The 24,771-nt window shown below is 34.5% G+C and overlaps 1 protein-coding gene across 1 annotated transcript; it reads left to right on the forward strand.

The window, feature by feature from the left end:
- The first annotated feature begins 4,377 nt into the window (after positions 1 to 4,377).
- Positions 4,378 to 5,373, forward strand: LOC111378227 (protein FAR-RED IMPAIRED RESPONSE 1-like). The gene is made up of 2 exons (XM_023001398.1): positions 4,378 to 4,877; positions 5,013 to 5,373. Exons 1-2 carry the CDS (start codon positions 4,378 to 4,380, stop codon positions 5,371 to 5,373), a joined length of 861 nt encoding a protein of 286 aa, XP_022857166.1.
- Positions 5,374 to 24,771: the final 19,398 nt, after the last annotated feature.

Here is a 24,771-nt window from a genome sequence, read left to right on the forward strand (position 1 = left end):
TATGTACTCATTAGTAAACCCTTTAACCTTGACCACCCATGCTAGAATCTTAACCATGGGAGATTGTTCACATCAAATCATAAAAGTCAAATGAAAGGGATTCCAATATCAATTTTAGCAGGCATCTAACTATAATCATCAGTATTTTATGAAGTTAATAGTATAATAAAAAAAGGGGTTATTGGCACAAAACCAACTTGACCTTTGCCCTATTGTGGAATACTTTCCATCCTTACGAATTGACGAAAACCCTCCATTTGACATTTGATGTGCAGAAGACCCTTTGTCGTCCATTTTCGTTGTTGTTGCCGTTAAATCCACTTAAAGGTCATATATGAAACTCAAATAGGACACAAGGGGATGGAACCAAAATTATGTCACATACTATTTGGTACATAAACTTTACAACATTAATGGTTGCCGTTATCACACTTGAACATAATGGAGCTTTCATCATTCGTCAACTTTTAAATGTAGAATGTTGATCAGTTTGTATGCCAATGACAATGCTCCAACTTTGGGAAGACAAGACATGCCCAGTGATCGACTCGTCGACTGGCCATTGTTTATGTTGAGCAATGAATTTACCAATTACGAGTTTGAACCAACATGAGCACCTAAGAAAGATACCTGGTTACCTACATGAACTATTTGCATGAGCAAGTAATCAAATACACAACTATTCACATTGTTACGTTTTGATATGAGACAAATTAGAAACTTGCCCTCGACAAGTCAAAGAGCTCCGTATGTCATTTCCTGCAGTGTCAAGAATCAAATATATACATTTAATTAAAGCAATATACATCACCATACAATATTAATATAGTAGCAACTTAATAAGATCTCTTCAACTTTGGAAATTGCATATTCTTTACTTGCCCGAGTAGCAAGCTAGTCTTCAATCTTTCATTGTAGTCCTCAACTAAGGAAACCGTCTAAATCTCCATTAAATCATCACGTGACCCTCACACATCCAACTTTAAGAAGCTAGACTTTATTTCTCAACTTGGACGAGTCCCTAAAATTTTAGAAAGTTGAGGTGTGGCATTTTTTTGAGGGTCATGTGACAGTATAACGGAGATTTCGACGCTTTTTATTCTTGAGTATTATGAAACTATAATTATAGGTTGGGACCAACTTGGTACTTGAGGACAAAGTGTTGCTGATCATCCACCAACTTCAACTCCACACACCCCACCTCAGTGTTTCAATTACATCCTTTTTTTCTTCCCCTACCCCATGGGGCGAAGCTTATGACTTACACACAAAAAAAAAAAAAAAATAACAATAACTGTAACAACAACAACAACAATAACAATATAATAATAATAAGAATAATAATAATAATAAAAGTTAAAATCTTATTAAAGCAAATATAAATTAAAGCATTAAGAAAACTTGATTACATATGGGGCAGTTGTCACTTCTTTCCATCCATTCAAGTATGCACGAAAGGTGAAAATGATGGTTACACTTGATCAAGATTTTCAAATTTTCTGCATCATACTCTCTGCATATGGCAGATGTAGAGAGAACTTGTTCACAGAGGTCTTACTGACCCCTCACATGGGGTTGGCCCCATGCGGGCCTCGATACCATAAAAAATGAAAAAAAATCTTGACCCCACCTCATGTAAGGGGTCGGTAAGACCCCTGTAAAGCATTGTCCAGAAAACTTATATACTGGAAGTAAATTAGATTGACTTCTTGTACTTATGACTAGGGGCGAATTCAGGGGTTTGAATCAGCATGGGTAGTCATTGACCATTTATCGTCAGCTGCAATAAAATATTAAGAGCCCGTTTAATAGCTATTTTTTTTGCAAAAAATGCATTTTGGAATATGATTTGATAGAGAATGGTTGGCTAAAAATATAGAAAAGCTTTGAATTTGCATGTAATATTATTTTATTGAAAAATGTGTGCATAAAAAGAAGATGAAAAAAATGTATTTGAAAAAAATGGGAATCGAACAAAGCCTAAAGTTTAAATAAAACAATTATTTTGCTCAAGTTAAATGTATATAATTCCGTTATAAGAATAAATAAGACTCATCAAATGATATTGTTGTCAAATTTTATATAATTCAATAGAAGGGCGCGAATTCGAATCTTTACAATTGTTTTTGCATTAAAACAGTTAAAACCTAACAAATATTATTTTGTTAAATTTAGTGACACAACTTAAGAAGTTCCCTAATGGTTAAGTTTACAGTAATCCTTACAACAGGTCATAGGTTCAAATCCCCTTTGTCCCCTTCCCTATTGAATTTTGATAAAAATTGTAAAATAAAAATAAAACACAACGAATTCATTGGTAAGTGATCCGAACCCCAGACTTAAAATATGCTCATGCAAGCTCCATCCAACTAAGCCACAAGAAAAGTTTGAAAATAAAATGACTTACAAGTAATATAACGTAAAAATTTAATTTATTGTCAAAAAAAAAAAAATCTCTGGCTGTTTCGGCAAATCCGCCCTTGCCACCACCTAGATCAACCATTGTCTATGACGTGTTAATAAAACATGCTAGCCTACTGTTGCTAAGCTTAAAAAGTTTACGAGAAAGCTTGGTAAGTATTTATAAACAGTTTAGATCATAAGTAGGTGGATAAATGATTAGTCCCTTGAAATGTGTGGACAAAAAGTTTCTTGACATATCCATATTTAAATCAACGAAAAAAGCTCTGGGTACAAGGTATTTTTACAGGAAACTCACAGAATTTTGAATTCGGCTTACGTGGCAGAGAGAGAGAGAGAGAGAGAGAGAGAGAGAGAGAGAAATAAAAAAAAAAAAAAAAAAAGAAAAAAACATAAAAGTCTCCATTGTTTTATCGGGAAGTCTCGTTTGTTTCCCTCCCAAAACAGAAGACAACCGCCATCCATCTGAAATTCATTGGCGCCAACGACCATATCCCAGCTAAGAGGGCACCATACAAACTTGCATTTCGAGCGATTGGTACCCATTTCGTTTTCCTCGGCAGTCAATCGGGTGGAGTCGACTTGGCTATGGAGATGAATATTGTACCATAACCCGTCTTCATTTCCAGCTTCCCGTAATCTTTTTTCTTATGTTATACTTTTTGGATTTAAAAAAATAATATATTTGTCGAGCTCCAATGGCGTTTTTTACATACATTTCTATGTAAAATTGCATACAACAAATTACATAAATTTCTATGTAAAATTGCTTGAAAATGAATAAAAATGTTTCACTATGCCAATCACCATAGTGAGACAGCGATTGATCCCTACTTCTCTGTACGAGTTCATCGTGGCTGCAAGCAATGGTAATAGTGCTAGTTATGGTGTTAATATACCTCTGAAATTTTCCAAACCTTATAGAATCACTCCCCTGAAAAACATTTTCAAGTTGCTCAAGGAATAGCTGAAAATATGTAGATGCATTGATTGCTTCTTATAATTTGTGTCGCAGGAAACGAAATTATGGAAGATGGGAATCTTGATTTGTTGCTACAATCTGATAACGAGAACGCTATGGAGAATTTGAATATGCTGGACAATGAAAATGTAGGAGAAGATATGGCGTTAGTGCCTAAGGTGGGTATGACGTTTAGTGATGAGAAGGAAATGTTTGATTTCTACAAAAAATATGTTTGCGCCGTTGGCTTTCCGATGCGAAAAATAAATTCAAAAAGGGGGAAGATGGAGTTATGAGATATGTGACGTTCATATGTAGTCGTGAAGGTCAGAGAACTTATGCTACAAGCGGTTCCTTGAAACCGCAACCAACATGTCAAACTGATTGAAAAGCAAGAATATCTGCATCTTTAGATAGTCTGGGAATATGGAGGATTAACAAAGTGTACCTTGACCACAATTACAAAACAAGCCCATCCAAGTCTAGGCTGTACTGATGCAACAGAAAATTGAGTGCAAATGTGAAACGAAAGCTTGAGGCGAAGATATGGCAGGAATTCCCTTACATAAGAGTTATAATTCTGCAGTTGTTGAGGCTGGTGGATATGAAAACACACTTTTGTGGAAAAGGATTGTCGGAACTACATTGAACAGGTGAGACGACTATGTCTTGGGGAAGGAGATGCCCTTGCAATACAGGCATACTTTTCAAAGATGCAGGCACGGTGCTCGGGGTTTTACTTTAGTATGGACTTAGATGATGACTACAGATTAAAGAATGTTTTTTGGGCAGACAATAGATGTAGGCAATCTTACAGAGAGTTCGGTGATGTTGTCACTTTTGATACTACCTACCTCACTAATAAGTACGACATGCCGTTTGCCCCTTTCGTTGGCGTAAATCACCATGTCCAATCCACACTGCTCGACTGTGGATTGTTGTCGAACGAGGACATAGGGACGTTGGTGTGGTTGTTTAGAACTTGACTTGAGTGTATGCATGGTCAAGCTCCTAATGCCATCATTACTGATCAGGACAAGGCAATGCAAAATGCCATTCAGATTACTCTTCCAAACACGAAGCATAGATGGTGCCTGTGGCACATTATGAAAAAGTTGCCAAAAAAGTTTGGATACCACGTTGAAAAGAGCTCGATATTTTTTTCTATACATGGACTGGTATATGATGCGGAGAATGTACAAGAATTCGAAAGAGGTTGGAGGTCGATGCTCGATATGTATGACTTACATGACAATGCTTGGCTATCAGGATTATATGAGAACAGAGGTCGATGGGTGCCTTGTTTTTTGAAAATCACATTTTGGGCAGGCATGTCCATGACACAACGAAGAGAAAACATGAATGCATTTATCGATGGATATGTGCATTCGAAAACCTCGTTGAAGCAGTTTGTGGAGCAGTATGAAAGAGCATTAAGAAATAAGGTGGATAAGGAGTTCCAAGCAGATTTTAAGTCCTATTCCCAGATGGTTCCGTGTGCGACAACATACGAAATGGAAAAGCAATTTTAAGCGATTTAGACCATCGAAAAGTTTAAAGAAGTTCAGCAGGAATTCACCGGGAAAGTATACTGCGACGTTGTATCTGAAAATGCCAATGACTATTATAGGTCGACTTACGAGGTTCGTGAGGATGTCGTTCTTCACGAGCACCGCAAGAAAAAATCTTTTTGCGTATCATTTCGGAGAGATACATGTGAATTGATTTGTAGCTGCCACCTATTTGAATTTCGGGGAATTATTTGTAGGCATGCAATTGCAATCTTGATTCGTAACGACATAACATCGATGCCTAAGAGGTACATATTAAGGAGGTGGAGACGAGATGTTAGTAGAGCACACTCGAGGATCGCAGTACATTACGATGGATTGGTCAGTAGTCCTGGACAGTTGAGGTATGACGAGATGTGCCGAATTTTTCAGAGGTGGCGGACCTGGCAGCAGATGACGAAGTATGGACACGCACTATAACGGAGTGGATGACATCGCAAATAAAAGAGTTACGAAAGTCTAAGTCAAGTGTTGGAAGCGTTGTCTACTCCCAGCCTAATAGTAGTGGTGGACACATATTGGATCCAGTAGCTTCTAATAGAAAGGGCGTATCGAAGAAACTTCGGAGGAAAGGACCATTAGAGTGTAGTTCAAAGAGGACGAAGGTATGTTTTACTATTACTATCTTTGTTTATAATGAATTTGTAACAAATAATCATTTCAATTGTTGAACATGCAGGCCACCGCACCGTCGAACAAAGGGAAGAGGCCTAGAGCTACTCAAAGTAATGTGGAAGAGGGATCAATCGATGCCCAGACGTCTCTACCACCACAATGTCCTATGCCGACACCATTACAATACTTCGTCCATCTGGAAACCACAAATGTCGTGGTCAATGCAGAAGGTTTGTATTAGGTATTTTTGTATGTTTTTTGACGTCACATTGTGTTTCAATGTTTACCATGTAAATCAGGTCGTGTTATGCCATGCTTCTATCCAGATTTTCCCCAGCAAGGTGCCACGCGCTTCTGATTTTTGGGGGGAAGGTACTAGTACACACATTTAGTACGAGCTACGTTTAATATTCAAGTTCATTTATGATTAATTTTTCATGTTTTACAGTTCATTCTATTTATAAGTTGGAGTAAACTGGAATATCATTTGATGTTTGGATCTACATACGTTGCAATCGGTTTTTTGATATTGATTATTTTTCTATTAATTTTAGTTAATTTGAGCTCATTCTGTGTTTTTTAAGCTGTTGTTGATCGTTGGAGATATTTTATACATAAGTTGAGTATTTAGGTGAATGCTACCATTTAGTAATTCATTTGAATGGCTTCATTTTTTCATTTTTTATTTTTTTGTTGGCAAGTTCTTATTGATCGGTGGAGTCTAGTGTGTATAAGCGAAGTAATAGGATGAATTTGATTTTCGAACTACATTTTTGTCTGTAATGTGATGGTGGAATTGTTTTTATTTTTATTTTTTGGAAATATTTTTCAGTCCTTCAATTGTGTAGCACTTTGATTGATTTGAGCTACTAATATACTTCTTGATTTGTCGTAACTCACAAACTGCTCGTTTGGAAATAAAAGATTCAACCTAGCTTGCATTTTCATTTTTGGTGATAATGATGTGGGGATTTGACTTCAACTCAAGTGCTTGTGTTGTCTTGTAATCATGGATACTTCACGAATGGTGTATCTGTGATCTTGGAATGTTCATTTTAAAATGTGGCTGGCAGTGACAAGTTCCAATTCCTGGATTTCGTGTACTGATGTACGTAGCTGATTACTTACTTCACGTTTAAGGAGTAACGTAACCAATGTCGATCATATTGAAGAGTCATACCTCATAGTACTACTAGTTAATCTTAAAATTCAACTATATTCTGGCACGCCTAACTTGTAATTTCACCAAATGCTTCCTCTAAGAGATGGTGTCAGTTAACAATAAAATGATGATTTTCATTATATTGGCTATACGTTCTTTCAAAAAAATTTCAAAATATAAGGATAAGATTGAAGAAAAACTTCTCTTTGTATTGGCAGTTCTTGAAGCTTTTTCTGCAAACAGATTTCCCTCCCTATTTAACAGTTGCCTGAGAAATTCTCATTATGAAATTATGAATAATATTGTGTTCTACTCACTTTACATATTTCGCCCCGGGAACTTGCTTCAAAAGGGGACATTTGGTGCTCTGATGATACATGCAGCAAATCCAAACGCCATTTTGCATTGAAACTCATTTTTGGAAGGTTTTCTATGAAATGGCAGCCAGCAGCTTCATGAAACTCGTCCAGGACATTGAAGAATATAAATTCTGCTGTAATGAAGAAACTTCTACTGTAATATAACTTCTGCTGTAATGAATAAACAAACAGCCAGAAGTTTTTCTATGATTTTGGGATTTTGTGTTTGACATTTCATGAATTTTTTGTGTCTGACATTTCATTTTGTGTACAAAAACTCTCCTCGGAATGGGGGTCCTAATTACATTATATGCCAAAGAATGGGAAAGAATATAAGTGTTTTGCTTTCTGAAAGAATTTGTTTACTTTTATTTGTCACTTTATTCTTATGGAAACATAGTGGTTATAGCTTCTCAATTTCTGAAGATTATAACTTCTGCATTACTGAAGAAACAATTAGTTAGATTGTCAATGTTTAGTTAACCTGCTACTTTGTTGGCAAAATTATCACGAGATAAGCTTGTGTAATGAATTAAAGTCAAAAAGCACAAATCAATTAAAGTGAGGCACAAACATATGAATCAGGACATTTAGGCAACATTAGACACAAAGCTTTGTCTTACAAACCACCATGAAATACAGATTAGACATACATAAGACCAATACATTATTATGCAAATTGAAATTCACATCATACTAGTGCCTCGACCGAAGACATGACTCAAATCACCCCCTCAATCTGACCTCTTTCCTTTCCCATCACAGTTGGCAATTCCCTTTCCCTTGCTAAAAGTCATGTGCAGTGATATGTCAACGCCTCGTTTCTCGCTAATTCTAGCTAACCCATCCTTTAGTCTTGGTAGATCTTTGTCTTCCTTGTCGGGCGATTGATTAACCGCATGCTGAATGGAACTCGATTCCCCACCTACATCTTCATCTTTCACCCAATCAAAGTACACGCAGTCATTACTACAGGTAAAGAACAATTGCCCTTTGTTACTGGTTTCTCGTTCGACCTCAAAACATTTTTGATATTAGTGGTCACAACTAGGGCATTGAAGTTTTAACTGGCATTGTTCGAAGTAGTGCCTATTGCTTTTGCAACCGTGATAAACTCCGAAATTTCTTTCTCTCATTCTAGCCAAGGTCTGAAAATGAAACAAACTCGTCAAAAAGATACATTCGAAGATGTAGTTAAATGATTGAAAATATCTCGTAATAAAAGTTCATCTTCCATCCATCGTACATACGTGAAATTCGGATTTATCCCTACAAACATAATTAAATAAAAGTTTAGGGTTTTCAATCATAACATACATGAAACAATTAGGCTGTGTTTTCAAGTGTCACTGGCATACTAATTTTGATTTTCCCATTATACAAATGGGTGTAGGACATTCATCTTCATCAAACAACAACAACAATTCTCATAATACATGTATTCAGAACAACTGATGTAGAAAATTCCTTCTTGATTTCCCCATTAAACCAACGGGTGCCGGAATTCAACAATCAGTGAAGACAATTATGAAAACCGAGTTACGAACAAAGCTAAAATGGTGGCACCCATCTTCATAAACCAAGAAGTCTTGTAATAAATGTAACTTACTCAAACAAAGATTAATCAACATCTAAAATCCAAACTTGTATAATGGGAAAACTTTGGACATTCAAACATGATATTTATAAAAAACCATGGAAAAAGGTGAGAACCCATGTCAAACAACAACTCCACAAACACTTACGTTGATGCTAGGGGATGAATGTGTGGCTGCGGTGACTCTGGCGCCGAGGACGGAGGTGAGGCCGGTGGCTGATTCTAGCGCACACTTGAGCGTAGGGCACGCTGGCTGCGAATCATTGCTATGGACAGTGTAAAAGTGATGGACACTATGGGGCTCATCGTCGGCGTCGGAGACGGTGACTGCGACGGTCAACTTGGCTGTGGGAGAAGTCGCGACTCCAGCAAATTGGGGGGAAAATGGGGGAACTCGTTTGGGTTTAGTCAGTCAATCGGGTTGCCCTTTCGTTTTTGACCCAGTTTTTTGGTCATTTTATATTGTCATTTTATGCTAACTCAGCCATTTTAAATTTCTGTATATTTTCTGTCAAAACGCCCATTTTGAATTCCTGTACCCATAGCCCGATTGTAAAAAGAATACCTCATGGACCATTCTGATGACAAAAAGCGGAATCGAAGTCCAATTTTCTTAACTGTATTGAATAAAATTTCAAATGCATGAAATATGTGTTGACATGATATTAGTATTTGGTCCTCATGAGATAAACTAGTTCCCACCAATAAGAGCATCTCAAAATAATCCTTAGTATACAAAAATTTCAACGAAAAGTGCAAAAACAACCATGCACCCAGAAACAGCAGACACACTTCTATACTAGTTCTTTGCTCATATTTCAAACCTAGAAGTGATAAAAATTGCAAAAGGCCCATTTGTTTGGCTAGAACTAGATACATGAGAATTTCAAACTCTCGTGATTATAATACATAAAAATCTGACTTCGTTAATCTTTTCAACAAATAAAATTAGGTTCAAGTTATAAAGATATATATATTTCAAGATGATAATCAAAATCAATTACTGTAAAACATGCTTTCATGCTTTTAACCGAATTTAAGTTGTGAAACTTACTTGAAAATATCAAAAACGAGCTTGAATTACTTACCTATTTATTGCTTGCCTCCAACACTGCCTTGTACCCTTTTCTTGGTCAAAATTCGATCACTAAGGAAGAAGTTTGTTGTTCATAATCCAAGAACCCAATTTGAGATGTAATTTTCCCAAAAATCAAGTCTCCACACACATCCAATTTTTACACCTTGAAAGAACATGAATTTTGAATTCTTGTGAATTTCTTGTAGTTGGTTGTTGGTGGAATGGGTGTATATGGGAAGTTATGGATTAAGGGAGGTTATTTTTAAATTTGATTTTCAACTCCTCCCTCCAATAATTATTTTTATACAAACAGGGTCGGGTCGGGTCAATCCACATAGACAACTCATTTTCTTCCAACATCCCCCACTCGCACATGATGGGTTTGACCTGATTCTAATACAATATCAATTATATTAATCTCAACATCTCCAAGTTCATACAGGTAAATGGATCGTGCGACCAACGAGTTAATTTAAGAGCACACAATACTATAACATGTAAGGGATATATAGCAGCTCTGAAAGAGGAATTATATTTCTCGTTATACCCCAGACATATTTTGTAACACTAGTTCGAGTATTTCTGACCCCTTAATTTATTTTAGAATATATTCAACTTTCTTATTATATTGTACTCACAATTGTGTCACAAAACTCAAATAATCAACACAATTGTCCGGACGGTGAATAAAAATTTAGGTATTAGTTAAACAGACTTCCTTTCCTACTTGAATCCCTTTATTTCAAGTTAGCTGCTTTCCTAGACATGTTCCATCAAACCGAATCAACCATAGTTATTGGCAACGTGCTAAAGTAGCAACACTGAAATAAAATTCTGAGAAACAGTCAAAAGTCATAAGGATATGTATAAGTGAGGTCAAATGTGGCTCAGAGACTCACACAATGAATAAGCATGGATCAATTCTTTCATTTCTCATTGGTCGTTAAAACAAACGTGGTATGAAACACGTGTTATGATGTTTTCTCCCTTCCTTAGGGCGTATGTCAAATCTTACAAATTAAGTACATTGTACAGATCATAGTTCAGATATTCCTAGATAACTAACCCGAATTCTCCTCATATATTTTTCCTCTAGGTAATCTCAAATCGAGAACTCAATCTGGCTGTAAAAATAGGTCTAATGGATAGCAAAAAAATAAATCCATATAGATTACTTGTTGTAATCTCATCTTGATATCTTATCAAGGCGACTGGATCATGTACACAATATGATCATTGTATCTCATCTCATCACACCTCAAAGTGTATGAGGTGATTGTTCATGTGAGTGAACCAATCTCAACCTGTTTGACATATTTTATGTGTGCATATGCAATCTAAAAATCACAATAAAATATTACTCTTAACATGTGAACTCAAAAATATTGCTCATTAATTGACATATATGAAAAGGATTACATAGTATACAATTCAAATTCTACGCAATTTCAGAGATTTAACATATATCTAGGGATAGGTTTTGTAAGTGGACCAACTATCATTTGGTGAGTTGAAATATACTGCAAACTTCCTTCCTTCTTACCTATGATGTCTCTTACAAAATTATATTTTATATCAATGTGTTTGGTTCTACTATGATACTTGGGATCTTTAGTATTTTCAATAGCAGCTTGACTATCATAGTAGATCAATATAGGTCCTACATCACCACTATCGACTCTTAGATGCTGTAAGAATCTCCTTAACCAAACAACTTCTTGTACCGCTAAAGCACTTGCTATAAATTCTGCTTCCATTGTGGACAAGAAAATAGAAGTTTCTTTCTTGCTACTCCAAGAGATAGCACCATTATTAATCAATAATACATGTCCCGAAGTTGATTTGCGCTCATCTAGGTCTCCACCCCAATCAATATCAGTGTATCCTTTTAAGCAAAAATCATTTCCTTGATAGCACATTGAGTAATTAGCAGTACCCTTCAGGTATCTCAATATTCTTATAATAGCTTTTCAATGCACTCTTTCAGGATTGGATTGATACTTGCTAACCAGACCTACGACATAACAAATGTCGGGATGAGTACACATCATAGCATACATCAAGCTCCCAACTGCACTGAAATTTGGAACTCTAGACATTTCTTCTTCTTTTTTTTCGAGAGTTTTAGGACCCACGCGAAGACTTAGAGTTTCGCCTTTTGATACAAGAGTGTCAATGGATTGCAATTCTCCATTTTGAAACGTTCAAGAATTTTCTTTATATATGACTCTTGTGACAAAGCAAGAAGCCTCTTTGAACGATCTCTATGGATTTTAACATCTAATATGTAATTTGCTTCACCCATGTTCTTCATTTCAAAATTTAAGGACAACCATTTCTTAATGGTTTTAGTATACTCCTTATCATTTCCAGCCAACAAGATATCATCTACGTAAAGAGATAAAATTACAAATTTGTCTTTGGACATTTTCAAATAAATATAGTGATCTTCATCCATCATGACAAAATTGTACAAGATAATGCTATGTCAAGTCTCAAGTACCATTGTCTAGAAGACTACTTTAGGCCATAGATTGATTTATTCAATTTGCAAATTTATTCTCTTGACCTGTTTTAATGAAACATACTAGTTGTTGCATGTAGATTTCTTCATTCAATTCTCTATTGAGAAATGCAGTCTTCACATCTATTTGATGTAATTCTAAATCTAAATGTGTCACGATAGCTAAAAGTAGGTGAATTGAAGTAAATCTCACTACTGGCGAAATTGTCTCTTCATAATCTATACCCTCCTGTTGAGTTTAACCTTTTGCCACCAAGCGAGCCTTATATCTCTCTATAGTCCCATCGGCTCTTCACTTTATTTTGAGAACTCATTTGTTCCCAATGACTTTTCGACCAGATAGAAGATCAACCAAGTCCCAGACCTGATTTAATTTCATAGACTCCATCTCTTTTTCCAATGCATTCTTCCATTTTTCCTTTGCAGGACATGATAAAGTTTTTTGTACTGAACTTGGTTCTTCACCATCTTCAGGAGATACTAGGAAAACTTGTTCTTCAATCTTGAAATGACTTTTAGGCATACTTTTTCTAGTATTCTTACGATGTGAAAGCTCCGATGTGACCTTGTCACTTGGAGTTGGAGATAAATTACTCCCACTTGGATCGATAGGTGGAAATGTTTCCTCTTGCACCTCAATTGATCCATCAAGTACAACTCTATCATCTAATTCATATAAAGGTTCTCCCTTTTTAATTTCTCCCCTACTAGAAAAATAACTCTCAAGAAATGTCACATCACATGACTCTATCTCAATTATAATCCCATCTTGATTTTTACCTATGAACACATGTCCTTTAGACTGTTCTAAGTATCTTATAAAGATACACTTCTTACCTTGAGCACCCAATTTTCCAAACTTACTTGAGGAATCATGGATATAGGCAGCTGATCCCCAGGATCTAAGAGAACTTAAATCAGGGGATCTACCTGTCCAAAGCTGATATGGTGTAGTAAGTATTAACTTAGAAGGAACTATATTCAAAATGTAGGTCGCAGTTAACAAAGCGTCTCCCCAATAGGAAATAGGTAAGTTAGCCTGCGCCATCATAGACCTCATCATTTCTAGCAACGTTATATTCCTCCTCTCACCAACACCATTTTGTTGAGGTGTATTGAGAATAGTTAATTGCCTAATGATTCCCTTATCATCACCTAGTTTTCTAAACTCTTCGAATAGATATTCACTCCCACGGTCAATTCTCAAGACTTTCACCTTTCTATCTATTTGATTTTCTACCACATTTAAATATCGTCTAAAGCATTCCAATGCCTCTGACTTATGAGAAATCAAATAGACATAACTATAACGCGTAAAATCGTCTATAAAAGTTATGAAATAAGAGACTACATGTCTTGCCCTCACATTCATCGGGCTACATATATCTGAATGGACTAACTACAATAGAAGTTCAGCTCTTAAAGCTTTATCGAATGGTTTTCATGTTGTTTTTCCGATTAAGCAATGTTCACAAGTAGGTAACGAAACCTTAGAGATTGAACCTAACAAGCCTTCTTTAGCCAACCTATTTATTCTCTCTTGTCCAATATGTCCTAATCTAGAATGCCATACAGATGTATCAACATTAATGTCTTTAAAAGAAGAAGAAGATACATTCATAGAAAAACAACGATCGACATAATAATTATAAGTTTTTGGATCACAATTCAACACTACAAAGCCACCTTTTACATGTCTAGATCCATAAAATACATTACGATTGTTTATACGAACAGAATTACCACAAAAGTTAAAACTGAAACCTAATCTTAAAAGAATAACAACGGAAATTAAGTTCCTTCATATCCCTGGTACAAACAGGACATCATGAAGGAGAATAGTACAGCTACCACACAAATGTAACTAGCATGTACCAATCCCTTTCACCTCCACTCTATCATCGTTGTCGACACCAGATGGAAATCAACGGAACTCCACAAATGCTCTCAATCCCAAGTTACATAGTCTGTCTCTCTTGAGTCTACAATCCACATAGGATAAGATTCAGTTAGCATAACAGTGCTTGAAACATAAACAACACTAAAAGAAGTATTTATAAGAGCTACCTTCTTTAGCTCAGGGCATTTTCGAGTAAAGTGACCCAGCACCTGACAATTAAAGCATTTCAGCTTACTCTTATCTATCTTCTTTCCAAACCATTTACCCTCCTTATTGCGCTTTTTTTAAGGTCCCTGTCCAGTTTCTTTTCCCTTCCCTTTCCTACCTTTGAATCGGTTCTTCTTACGCTTAAAGCCTGAAGCTTTCCCAGAATTAGATTCAGCCACAAAAGCTTGTCCTAGAGATTTAGCTGCACCAAGGCTCTCATCTTCTAGTTCCACATAGCGGGCAGCATCAGCAAATGTTTTGATATTATCATTATGAGTCAAATTGACTTTCAGATGTTCTCAATTATCAGGAAGATAGTGAATCAAAGCCTGAACTTGTTGCTCATCAGAGAGTATATGACCAGCTAACTTCAATCTCTTAATCATAGTAGACATGATCCTTGCATGTTGTGTGATATTGTGATTAGGAAGTTTCTTATAAGTGTCAAATTTAATAGTCGGGAACTGCTCACACTCATGTATGAGATCATACACCACGGAACTTACCAAAATTGCACGAGCAGTGGAATTTTTCTTTTTCTATGTCTGGTAAGTTTCCTGATCCCTTCTTTGTTGAGCAGTTTGATCCACCCCTGGATCTTCCATCACGTGGTTAATGCCCTCAAGGCAATCATGTTCTTCCAGCACATACCAAATTTGATGGCGCCAAGTGTTATAGTCATCGCCATTCAATTTGTCACCTTTATTTAGGTCAGCTATGATATTCTTAGAAGTCATGGTTTGTTAAAATATTAAAGACAATCATATAAATGTCCATTTATGCACACATCATTTTACACTTATGCAAATTAAGTTTTATGATAATTTCACATTAGACACGGAGTCGAAAGTTCACTAAGTTCCCAATCATCATCTATTATCCTAATGTTACATTATCACAAAATTAATTTCATAGAGTAAAATCACAAGTTCTAAGTAAGAATAACTTAAACTCTTTCACCTTTAGAACTCCCACTAAAGTAAAAGATTAATCATGTACAAAATTAGTAAGACATTTTGAATAAATCTGACATATATGAAACATATACATTAATATCAAAATGTCAAATATATACATTCGATCATATTAAACATCGTTAAACAACTACTAAACATAAGAAATAAAATTTCACATTGTTCGATGATTTTGAACTAACCATACATATCTAAATTAACCACAAAATTCTCATTTTCCGAATTCCATTTTCTCTTCATGATCCTGACCAAATAACTGTAGCATAAAGGTGGTGAGTTATCCAAAACTTCAATAGCAACATCAAGCCAATATTTAGGAAGCGTCCTCATTAGATGATACATACTTTTCACCTCACACATATGTTGTCTCAAATGTATTAGTTCTCGATGCATCGCTTTGAGACATTTTATGTGTTGTACTAGGTTATGTAGTGGATCCATTTTATAGTTTCTATAAGCACGTAATTTTTCAATACGTTCCACAGCCTGTGCTCTACTAGCTTCTCCTCTAAGGAAACTAAAAACACGTGTTGATCCAAGCACAATAATTGGAAAACTAGTCACAATGGATTGCATAACCTAATCAAGATCCACAACTCATGAATGTATAGAAAATGTGGTATATTAAATAATTTCGGATTATTTTCATTTAAAAAAATTGAGAACACAAAAAAAAAAAAAAAAAAACTCCCACCACGCAAATACCACTTAACACTTAACAAAAATATTCTTGATTTTTTTTTTAATTTCAGGATTTAATCAATTCCCCAAATATTATATATATAAATATTTTTGATTATTTGAAAATTATTTTAATTGCAAAAAAAAAAAAAGAATATTTGGGGGACCAATTTGTAATCTTTTAAATTGAACTTGGAATAATCAATTTCCAAAAAAAAAAAATCATTTTGGGACCAACATTCAAGTTTTTAAATTGGCATTGGAATAAACAACATTCAAAAATTGTTGGAATTAACATGCAATTTTTTTTTTCAAATTGCATATGGAATATTTAACACTCAAAAGTGTGGGGACCAACATGCAATTTTCCAAATTGCACTTTGAATATTCAACACTCAAAAGTGTGGGGACTAACATACAATTTTTCAAATTGCACTTGCAATATTTTAGGGACCAACATGCAATTTTTTATAATAAAATTTGGAATTCCCACCCTTATATATACCATCGAAAAGGTCTCGAAAAGATCTATCAAAACCATATAAAATGGTCAGGTGAAACTTAACGTGCAAGAAATTATCTTGCGATGAAGTTTTAGTTTTCTCAACTAAGGTTCAATTTGTCTCCCAAAATACGAATTCAAATGAAGTTAAATTTTCCATATATGTTCTCCATAATATCATGAACATACAATATAAATTTCATAAATTTATATGACGTATATAAAAATTTGTCATTAACGACATTCAAGCTTTCAAAGAAAAATGGAATTCATGCATTTCAATCATTCTAAAACATTTACAGCAAATGTTTAAGCAATAAAACAACCTACTTAGTAATGTCCATATTTAAAGACACCATTATGTGAAAGGGATTTTTCTTAAAAGGCATTCTAGTAATGTCCATATTTAAAGACACCATTAGTTTCCAATGGTTCGTTTCAAAGGCCGAAATCTACCCAATCAGGGTCAAGTCTAATGAAGGTAATGAACATGTTAGCTTACTATTGCAACAATCTATGTCAAGAACAATACAATTAAATAGGCCACTAACATATTGTTTACTAAGCAATGGCCTTTCTTATCTTCTCTTCTACTATGACCTCTCTAAGAAATTTGCTCAAGGGAAAATGAGATTTTAGAGTCTAATGAAATTCAAGCATCAAAATACAAACTCTTTGATTCCAAAAAATTTGTGAATTTCTATCCATTCTAACAAAGCTAGGGTGATTGTTAAGAGGGAAGTTATGGCCTCTGATGCACCGATACAGACATGAGTATCCGACACAACAAAATGTGACACGTGTTGAATAACCAATTTTTCAAAAAATTACTTGAAATTACGACATTCGACCCAAATAATCCCTAGAGACGATGAATAGGTGTTCTATGTGGAATTTAAATTTACCAATTATTAAAAACTACAAGTCAAATTATTAATTAATGCAAATAATACCTCTGGAAAAATCACATTCCACTAGGTATATAATTAGTCTATTATACCAAGCTCTAAGAACTTGTTTAAGATCATATAAAGCTTTATTTAGTTTATAGGCATAATATAGAAACTTAGGATCGATGAATCGTTTTGTCTTCAGGTATTCCATTTAAGAAGACAATCTTGAAATCCATTTAATATAACTTGAACCCTAAGATACAAGCAAAGCAAAGTAAGAAGAATTTTAATGGATTCAAGGCATGCAATAGGAAAATTGTTTTATCAAAGTCAACACCTTCAACTTGGATGTATCCCTAGTCAACTAACCTAGCATTACTCCTAGTTATGATACCATGATAATCTGTCTTATTCGTAAATTTCCACATCATACCTATAACAGTACGATCATCAGGCCTAGGTACCAAATACCACAAATTGTTTCTCACAAATTGATTTAGCTACGTATGCAGAGCATTCATTACTAAGGGCTTCTTCTACTCTCTTAGGCTCATCCGGGATATATAACTAGCAAATGTCAAGTTGTTTAAAACCTTCTTGTGAAGTCTCATCCCTTCATCTAAATCCCCAATGATTTTGACCTTAGGATGATTAGACCTAATTCTAGATGAAGGTTCCTTAGAAGGTTTGGATTTATCACTGGGTGATTGCTTCACTAGAATTATTAATATTTTACTAGGAGATGGCTCAATAGGAAAGGTGGAGCTCGTGCTAGGAGATGACTCCTTATTTGGTGTGTCTAAACTTTTAGGAGAGCGTGGGGTTTAGAAATTATTTTTCTTTAGGCTCATCACCATGACGGGATCTATACTCGTGTGATCTAATTTGTCCCAATCTCATATAATTTTCCCCTCACTAGAAGCATATCAATCACTACATTTATGGACTCTATCACAACTTGTGTACGAGAATTGTATACACAGTAGGCTCTACTTTTCCTAGAGTGTCCTTGAAAGGTTCCCTTATCACTCTTAGAGTCAAACTTGGCCCAGTTCTCTCTATATCGCAGAATATAGCACTTGCTACCAAACACTTGAAAGTATTTGATGGTGGGCTTTTTATCCTTCCAAATCTCATATAGCGTCTTTTCAGGCTTAGGTCTAAGGTAAACTCTGTTCACTATGTTACAAGCACTGCTAATGACTTTTACCCTAGAAATCCATTATTAGACCCCTATCATGAAGCATTGCCCTAGCCATTTTTTGAAACATGCGATTTTTTTTCTCAACTACTCAATTTTGTTGTGGAGTGTTAGCTGAAGAGAACTCTTGCTAAATTTTCTCCTCCATGCAGAAGTTCTCAAGGTTAGAGTTTTCAAACTTTTTCTCATGATCACTTTGGATTCTAGTTATTTTTTTATTTCTAAGTCTCTTACACAAGAATTTAACAAGGTTGAACACCTCAAAATTTTCTCTTAACAACGTAATCCATGTGAACCTAGATAAATTATCAACCATAACCAAAATATAACGCTTACCACCAAGGCTCTCAGTCCCAGATGGTCCCGTTAAGTTATATGAAGTAATTCTAATGACCCGTTTGTCAAGCTGCTAGAAGTTTGCGTATGATTTACTCTAAGTTGTTTAGCTTGTTGACATGGTCCACAAACATCATTTTCAAATTAGTTTGGGTAAACAATTAACAAGTTCCTTCTTAGCCAACCCAGAAAAACTTTTATAGTTCACATAATCGAGTCTTTGATGTCAAATTCAGTTATATCAATCTTGGAACTACTACACATATAGTTGAAATTTGGAAGAATCCCATAACAGTTGTTAGAATTTCTTACTCATTCAATGACTACGTCATCTTTAGAATCATAAACAATACACGTTTTCCTGGACAAACTAACATCGAAGTCAGCATCACAAATTTATTTAATGCTTAACAAGTTAGACTTTAAACCTTTCACATAAAGAACATTTAAGATAGCAGTCAATCCAGATATACTGATGATACATTTACCAAGAATAGGTACAGTGGCACCATCTCCAAAAGTAACCATATCGTCATTCCAATCATCAAAAGTAAAAAAACAAGGCTTTGTTACCACATATGTCTAGAGCTTATACTGTCGAGATACCTTAAGAGTCATTTTTAGCTTTAAGAGCAACATAGCTGTTCAATTGTTCATAAAAACCTAGGAAGACCACACTTTTTAATCCACACTTTCCTAGAAGTAAAGGTAATACTAGTCAACTTTGTCATTGTCTCCATCAAGTAACTAACTAATTGGTGAGGAAGTTAACCTTGCTAGAGATATCTTAACTCTTAATCTTATTCACAAGTTTGTTACACATAGATCTTATATGTCCTAATTTACCACGATTGTAAAGTGTAGGAATAAACCTAGGTTTAAAAGTACATGATTGCTGATATTGGTTTCTGGGTCGATTAGTCCTACATTTCCTAGTAGGCTTCTGTCCTACGACACCATTGCATTTAGGATTAGGATTGCAACATTCCTAGGCTGGTTGGTTGCTGGGATAAATGTGGTCTTAGAAATACTAGTCGTATTGTGATCAGACTGTTCATATCCTAGATCTCTCATATTCTCACCAAGCTTGTTCATCCCTAAAAGATTATCAATTTTCTAAGAGCTATTTAAGAAAGAATGAAGTCGAGTATTGGATTTCTAAAGGTCACTTGTTAAGGTTTTACTTTAGGCTCTAAGTTCTCTTTGACCAATTTTAATCACTAAGGCTTTTGGTAGACTCCTGAAGGTTGGATATAAGTCTCTTTTTTTCTAGTTCAAGTTCGTTGATCTTCTTAAGCACGACTTTATCCACCTTTTTAATGTTAAAATTTTCCTCAAATAATTGATGATATACAACACAAATCATCTTCAATGACTTCATCATCTCAAGATCCTACCTTAGTATCCTCACCACAATTTATGTTCTTGACTTTTTAACTATCCTTATCAAAATTACCCTTAACTATAGACATGAAGGCTGTATAGTTCCCATTATCCTTACTACTAGACGAATCACTCTGGTCATTGGAACTGGGCTTATCATCAATAAGAGAAATAGCCATTACCTTATCCTTTCCTTTATTTAGGTTCTTCTTATAGCTAGCATTCATTCCTATAGTGGTAAAAACCTTGAAACTTACGATATCTAACAGACTGAATTTTCTGACTAAGACTTCTCGTATTAGCCTTATCCTGATTGTCTTTCCTCAACTTACCAGTTGCACCTTTATTTCTCTCTCGAGGTTTTCTCTTATTCCTAAAGACTTTTTGAATTTTTTTTAATAAAATAAGCAATCTCCTCATCCATAAGGGTTTCAGTATTAGCATAATTATACTCTTTTTTCTTAACAATGTTTAAGACTATGGACCTATTCTTTTTTCGATTGGGATATGATGAGTTTGTAGGTTTGGAGAGATCCTACAAGTTACTCTATCTTAACTACATCTAAGTCTTTGCTCTGTTCAATAGCAATGATCTTAGGTCTAAACCTCTCTTGTAAGGATCTTAGAACTTTTCGTACAATACTAGTCTAAGGTATTTTCTCACCCACGTTGAAAAGTTGGAGTTCATTATGTTATTTAACTTACAATAGAAATCTTCGAAACGATTTATCATCCTTTAGTCTAATTTTTCAAACCTAGTGTCAACACCTGGAGTTTGGAGTTTTTAACCATTTTGGCTCCCTCATATGTGGTCTCTGAGATATCTCAAACTTCTTTTAAAGCCTCACACATCGATATTCCCCTAAACTTATCGGTGGACACAGCTATAAATAGGGCATGAAGCCCTTTACTATTCAAGTTACACTCGGCTAGTTCATCCTTAGTCCAAAGTGAAATGTCTATAAGAGCTGCAATATCTAAAACATTAGTAATGGGTGGCGGTCCAACCATTTTACACACAAACCATAATCCATTCATCCATAAACTTAAGAAATTCTCTCATTCTAACCTTCTCGTATGCATAATTACTTCCATTGAAAATAGAGGTACGAAAAGATGTTGACTCGTCTAGATTAAGTTAGGGTCAAGAATTAAATTAGGGTTCTAATTCCAATTAAAATTACAATCTTCAGCCTAACTAACACCTAAAAGGGAGTGGATAGATGTTTTATGAAAAATGTAAATCTACCAATTTATAAAAGCAACAAGTCACAATTATTAAATAATCCAGATGAATTTACATGTACAACTATCCTATGTTAAATTATCGCAGTTGACAAACTGCCGAAAAGTAAATAACACCAAAAAATTGATGATGAAGAAAACTCTCCATAAGACAAAAAGCTCTAGACTCAAGCCAATAAGAATCTATTATAAATGAATCAACTTACAGTATGATCTAGACTTGATTAACTCTAGTACTTTATGATCTCTTGACTGTAATCAGCAAGACTCTCTTGGATTACGTGCTCCTACACCAACTCTCAACCTTCTGGATTTGTCTATCTCTTGTGGATCATCAAGAACTCCTCATTTTCCTTCAATCAAAACTCCGATCACCTTCCTCGATCTCCAAAACTCTAAAGGATTATGTGAAAGTATGGGTTTTGGTGTTTTGATTATGTGGATTTGATGTTTTCAATGATTTGGTTGAATCAAAAGATGACTGAATTGTATGATGTGTAGGATGCGTTCTCAATTATAAAACAATGTTCAACTCACCTTATTCATGAAGTGGGGTGTGGGTATATATAGTATAGAGGTTTTGTGATCGTATATGATAGATAAAATTCTTGAAAAACCGAGAACTAGGATTTCTCATAAAACACCGTCGCTCGAGCAATAATTTTCACCACATGCTAGTATAATTTCGGCAACTTTTTTCCTTTGTTTCATGAACGACTCCAATGACACCTAGTTCATCGATATAACCTACTAATTGACTCTTTGACTTTTGAAACTCTTTTATAACTATTTTTTCTTAAAGATTGCCAACAACTACAAAACCTAATAGTACTAACACGACACGTCGTAAGTAAGTTGATTAAATTCTTTAAAAAAATTCATTTATTTAGTATAAATTTATTTTTATACTTATTAATTTCTCCTGTTAAAATCTTTTGAATATGAGTTCCTATTTATTATTTATTAATAAAATATATAATATTTCTAATTAAAAATTAAAAATGATCATAATATAGTGTCCGATGAGTGTTGGTATCTGACACATGTCGAACAAGGACAAGCAACCATAGTTAAAGTATCAATATAAAGGAGATTATAGCTATGAAGAGTTTTAGACCACATATGATAATGGGCATGCAATATGATACAAATCTAGAAGTACATGAAAGCTTAAGAAAAATGTTATACAAAAAAGATATAGAAGTACAAGATATACGGCAAATACATCTAGTAATAATTAACAAGAGAAATTGTTGAAGTAATATTCACATACACTCAAATTTTTCAATGCTTTACCCAAAATTTTTCTTGGCATCAAGTACAATAAGATAATACAAAAATGAAAGTTATAAAGCATTAAGCTTCAAGAATCGAAAACCTCTCAATTTTCCATAGTGAAAAAATATGAAAACTCACAAGCACTAATAGAATCAAACTAAGGGTATATCCAACAAAAAAAAAAACTGCAAAATAATCAAAACAAGGGTATATCCAACAAGAAAATTGCAAATGTGCTGAATAAAGGACCAAATCAGGATAAAAAATCTCCTCTAAACCCGTCTGGATTATAATATTTTACACTACTACCGAGTACTGGAAGTACTCCACTATGATCAAGTGATAGTCCTACCCTTGAAGACTTACCTAGTCAGTTAAGCACACAACAAGATCTAATAGACATGTGTGATGAGGAAGATATTGGATAAAATAAGAAAAGAAAATTAATTTTGGTAATGTGGAACTTCTTTAAAAAAAAAAGTAATTAAGGAGGAAGATAAGGCAATCTGTTATTACCACCATCAAAGAAAATTAGGGGCTAAAAGCAAGAATGGAACATATGAAAAGATGCCCTCTCCAAAATAAAAATCACATTAAGCAGACAATATTGAATTCACTAAAGGAATCTTGTGGAAAAGGTTTCAATGGGTACATACTCTTTTGATCAAGATCATGCTTGTAGGGAACTTGGAAGTATGACAATTTTGCGTGAGTATCTTCTTTCAATGGTTGAACACATTGGATTTAGAAGATTCACAAATTTTTTGCAACCATTATTCAAGGTCGTTTCTCATAACATTATAATGAACGATATTTTGTAAATATCTGATTACGAGAAATTGAAAGTAATGAGCTTACTGGAGATGAACAAAGGTAAAATTGCAATCACTACAGACATGTTTACTTCTAATTACGAGAAATGATTCATGCCCATCACCGCGTATTTTATAGATGATTCTTGGAGACTTCAAAGTCGAATCATGAGGTACTTTGATTTTGCATAAATTATTTTGACTTGTTTTTATGTACTATGTAAACTTATTTTGGTTGTAATTATGCTGTTATCTTTTAAATACATGTTCACATGTGTTGTGTTCATACACGTCTAAAGCATTGAGTATATCATTGATGGACTGTTTATTAAATTGGAATATCTACATGTCTACCTTAACTATCGATAGTTGTACTACAAATTATATCATGATTAACATTCTTTTAGATATATCTCTTTGGTTGTTCACTTTTGTCAAATGGTGAATTTTTTCATGTGTTGTGTGTACATATTGAACAGTTAAAGATGGTTTGAAAATCATTAACTCGAGTGTTGAGAAAATTCGTGATAGTGTTGCACATTGGACAACAACTCAAAAAAGAGTAGGAAAAATTGAGATTTCTGCATATCAATTGAACATCTTTTGCTCCAAAAAATTAGCACTTGACTGCAAAACTAGGTGAAATTTCCCTTGCTTAATGCTTCTTAGTGCTTTACATTATAGGGATTTTTTCTTTGACTAAAGTAACGTGAGTCACAATATGGATGTTTGCCTAGTGATGAAGATTGGAATTTGGCGAAAGAGATGTGAAAGGTCGGAGGTGTTTTATGAAGTGATTGAACTTTTTTCTAAGGGTAAGTATCCAGCATCCAATATTTACTTTTCTAATTTTTGTGAGATAAAATTGTCGATTTACGGTCGAATAAAATATCCTTATTTTGAAATCAAAATGATGGCTTCAAGTATGACTAAAAAGTTTCAAAGATATTGAATTTTGGTTGTAGCTAATGTGTTGAATCCAAGAATTAAAATGAAGTTAGTTGAATATTATTTTCCAATGATTTATCAAAACAAAGTTTCGGATCTTGAGATTGAAAATGTTTGAAAATT

Source organism: Olea europaea, chromosome 3 (assembly GCF_002742605.1).
Source record: "Olea europaea var. sylvestris chromosome 3, O_europaea_v1, whole genome shotgun sequence".
Taxonomy (NCBI): domain Eukaryota; kingdom Viridiplantae; phylum Streptophyta; class Magnoliopsida; order Lamiales; family Oleaceae; genus Olea; species Olea europaea.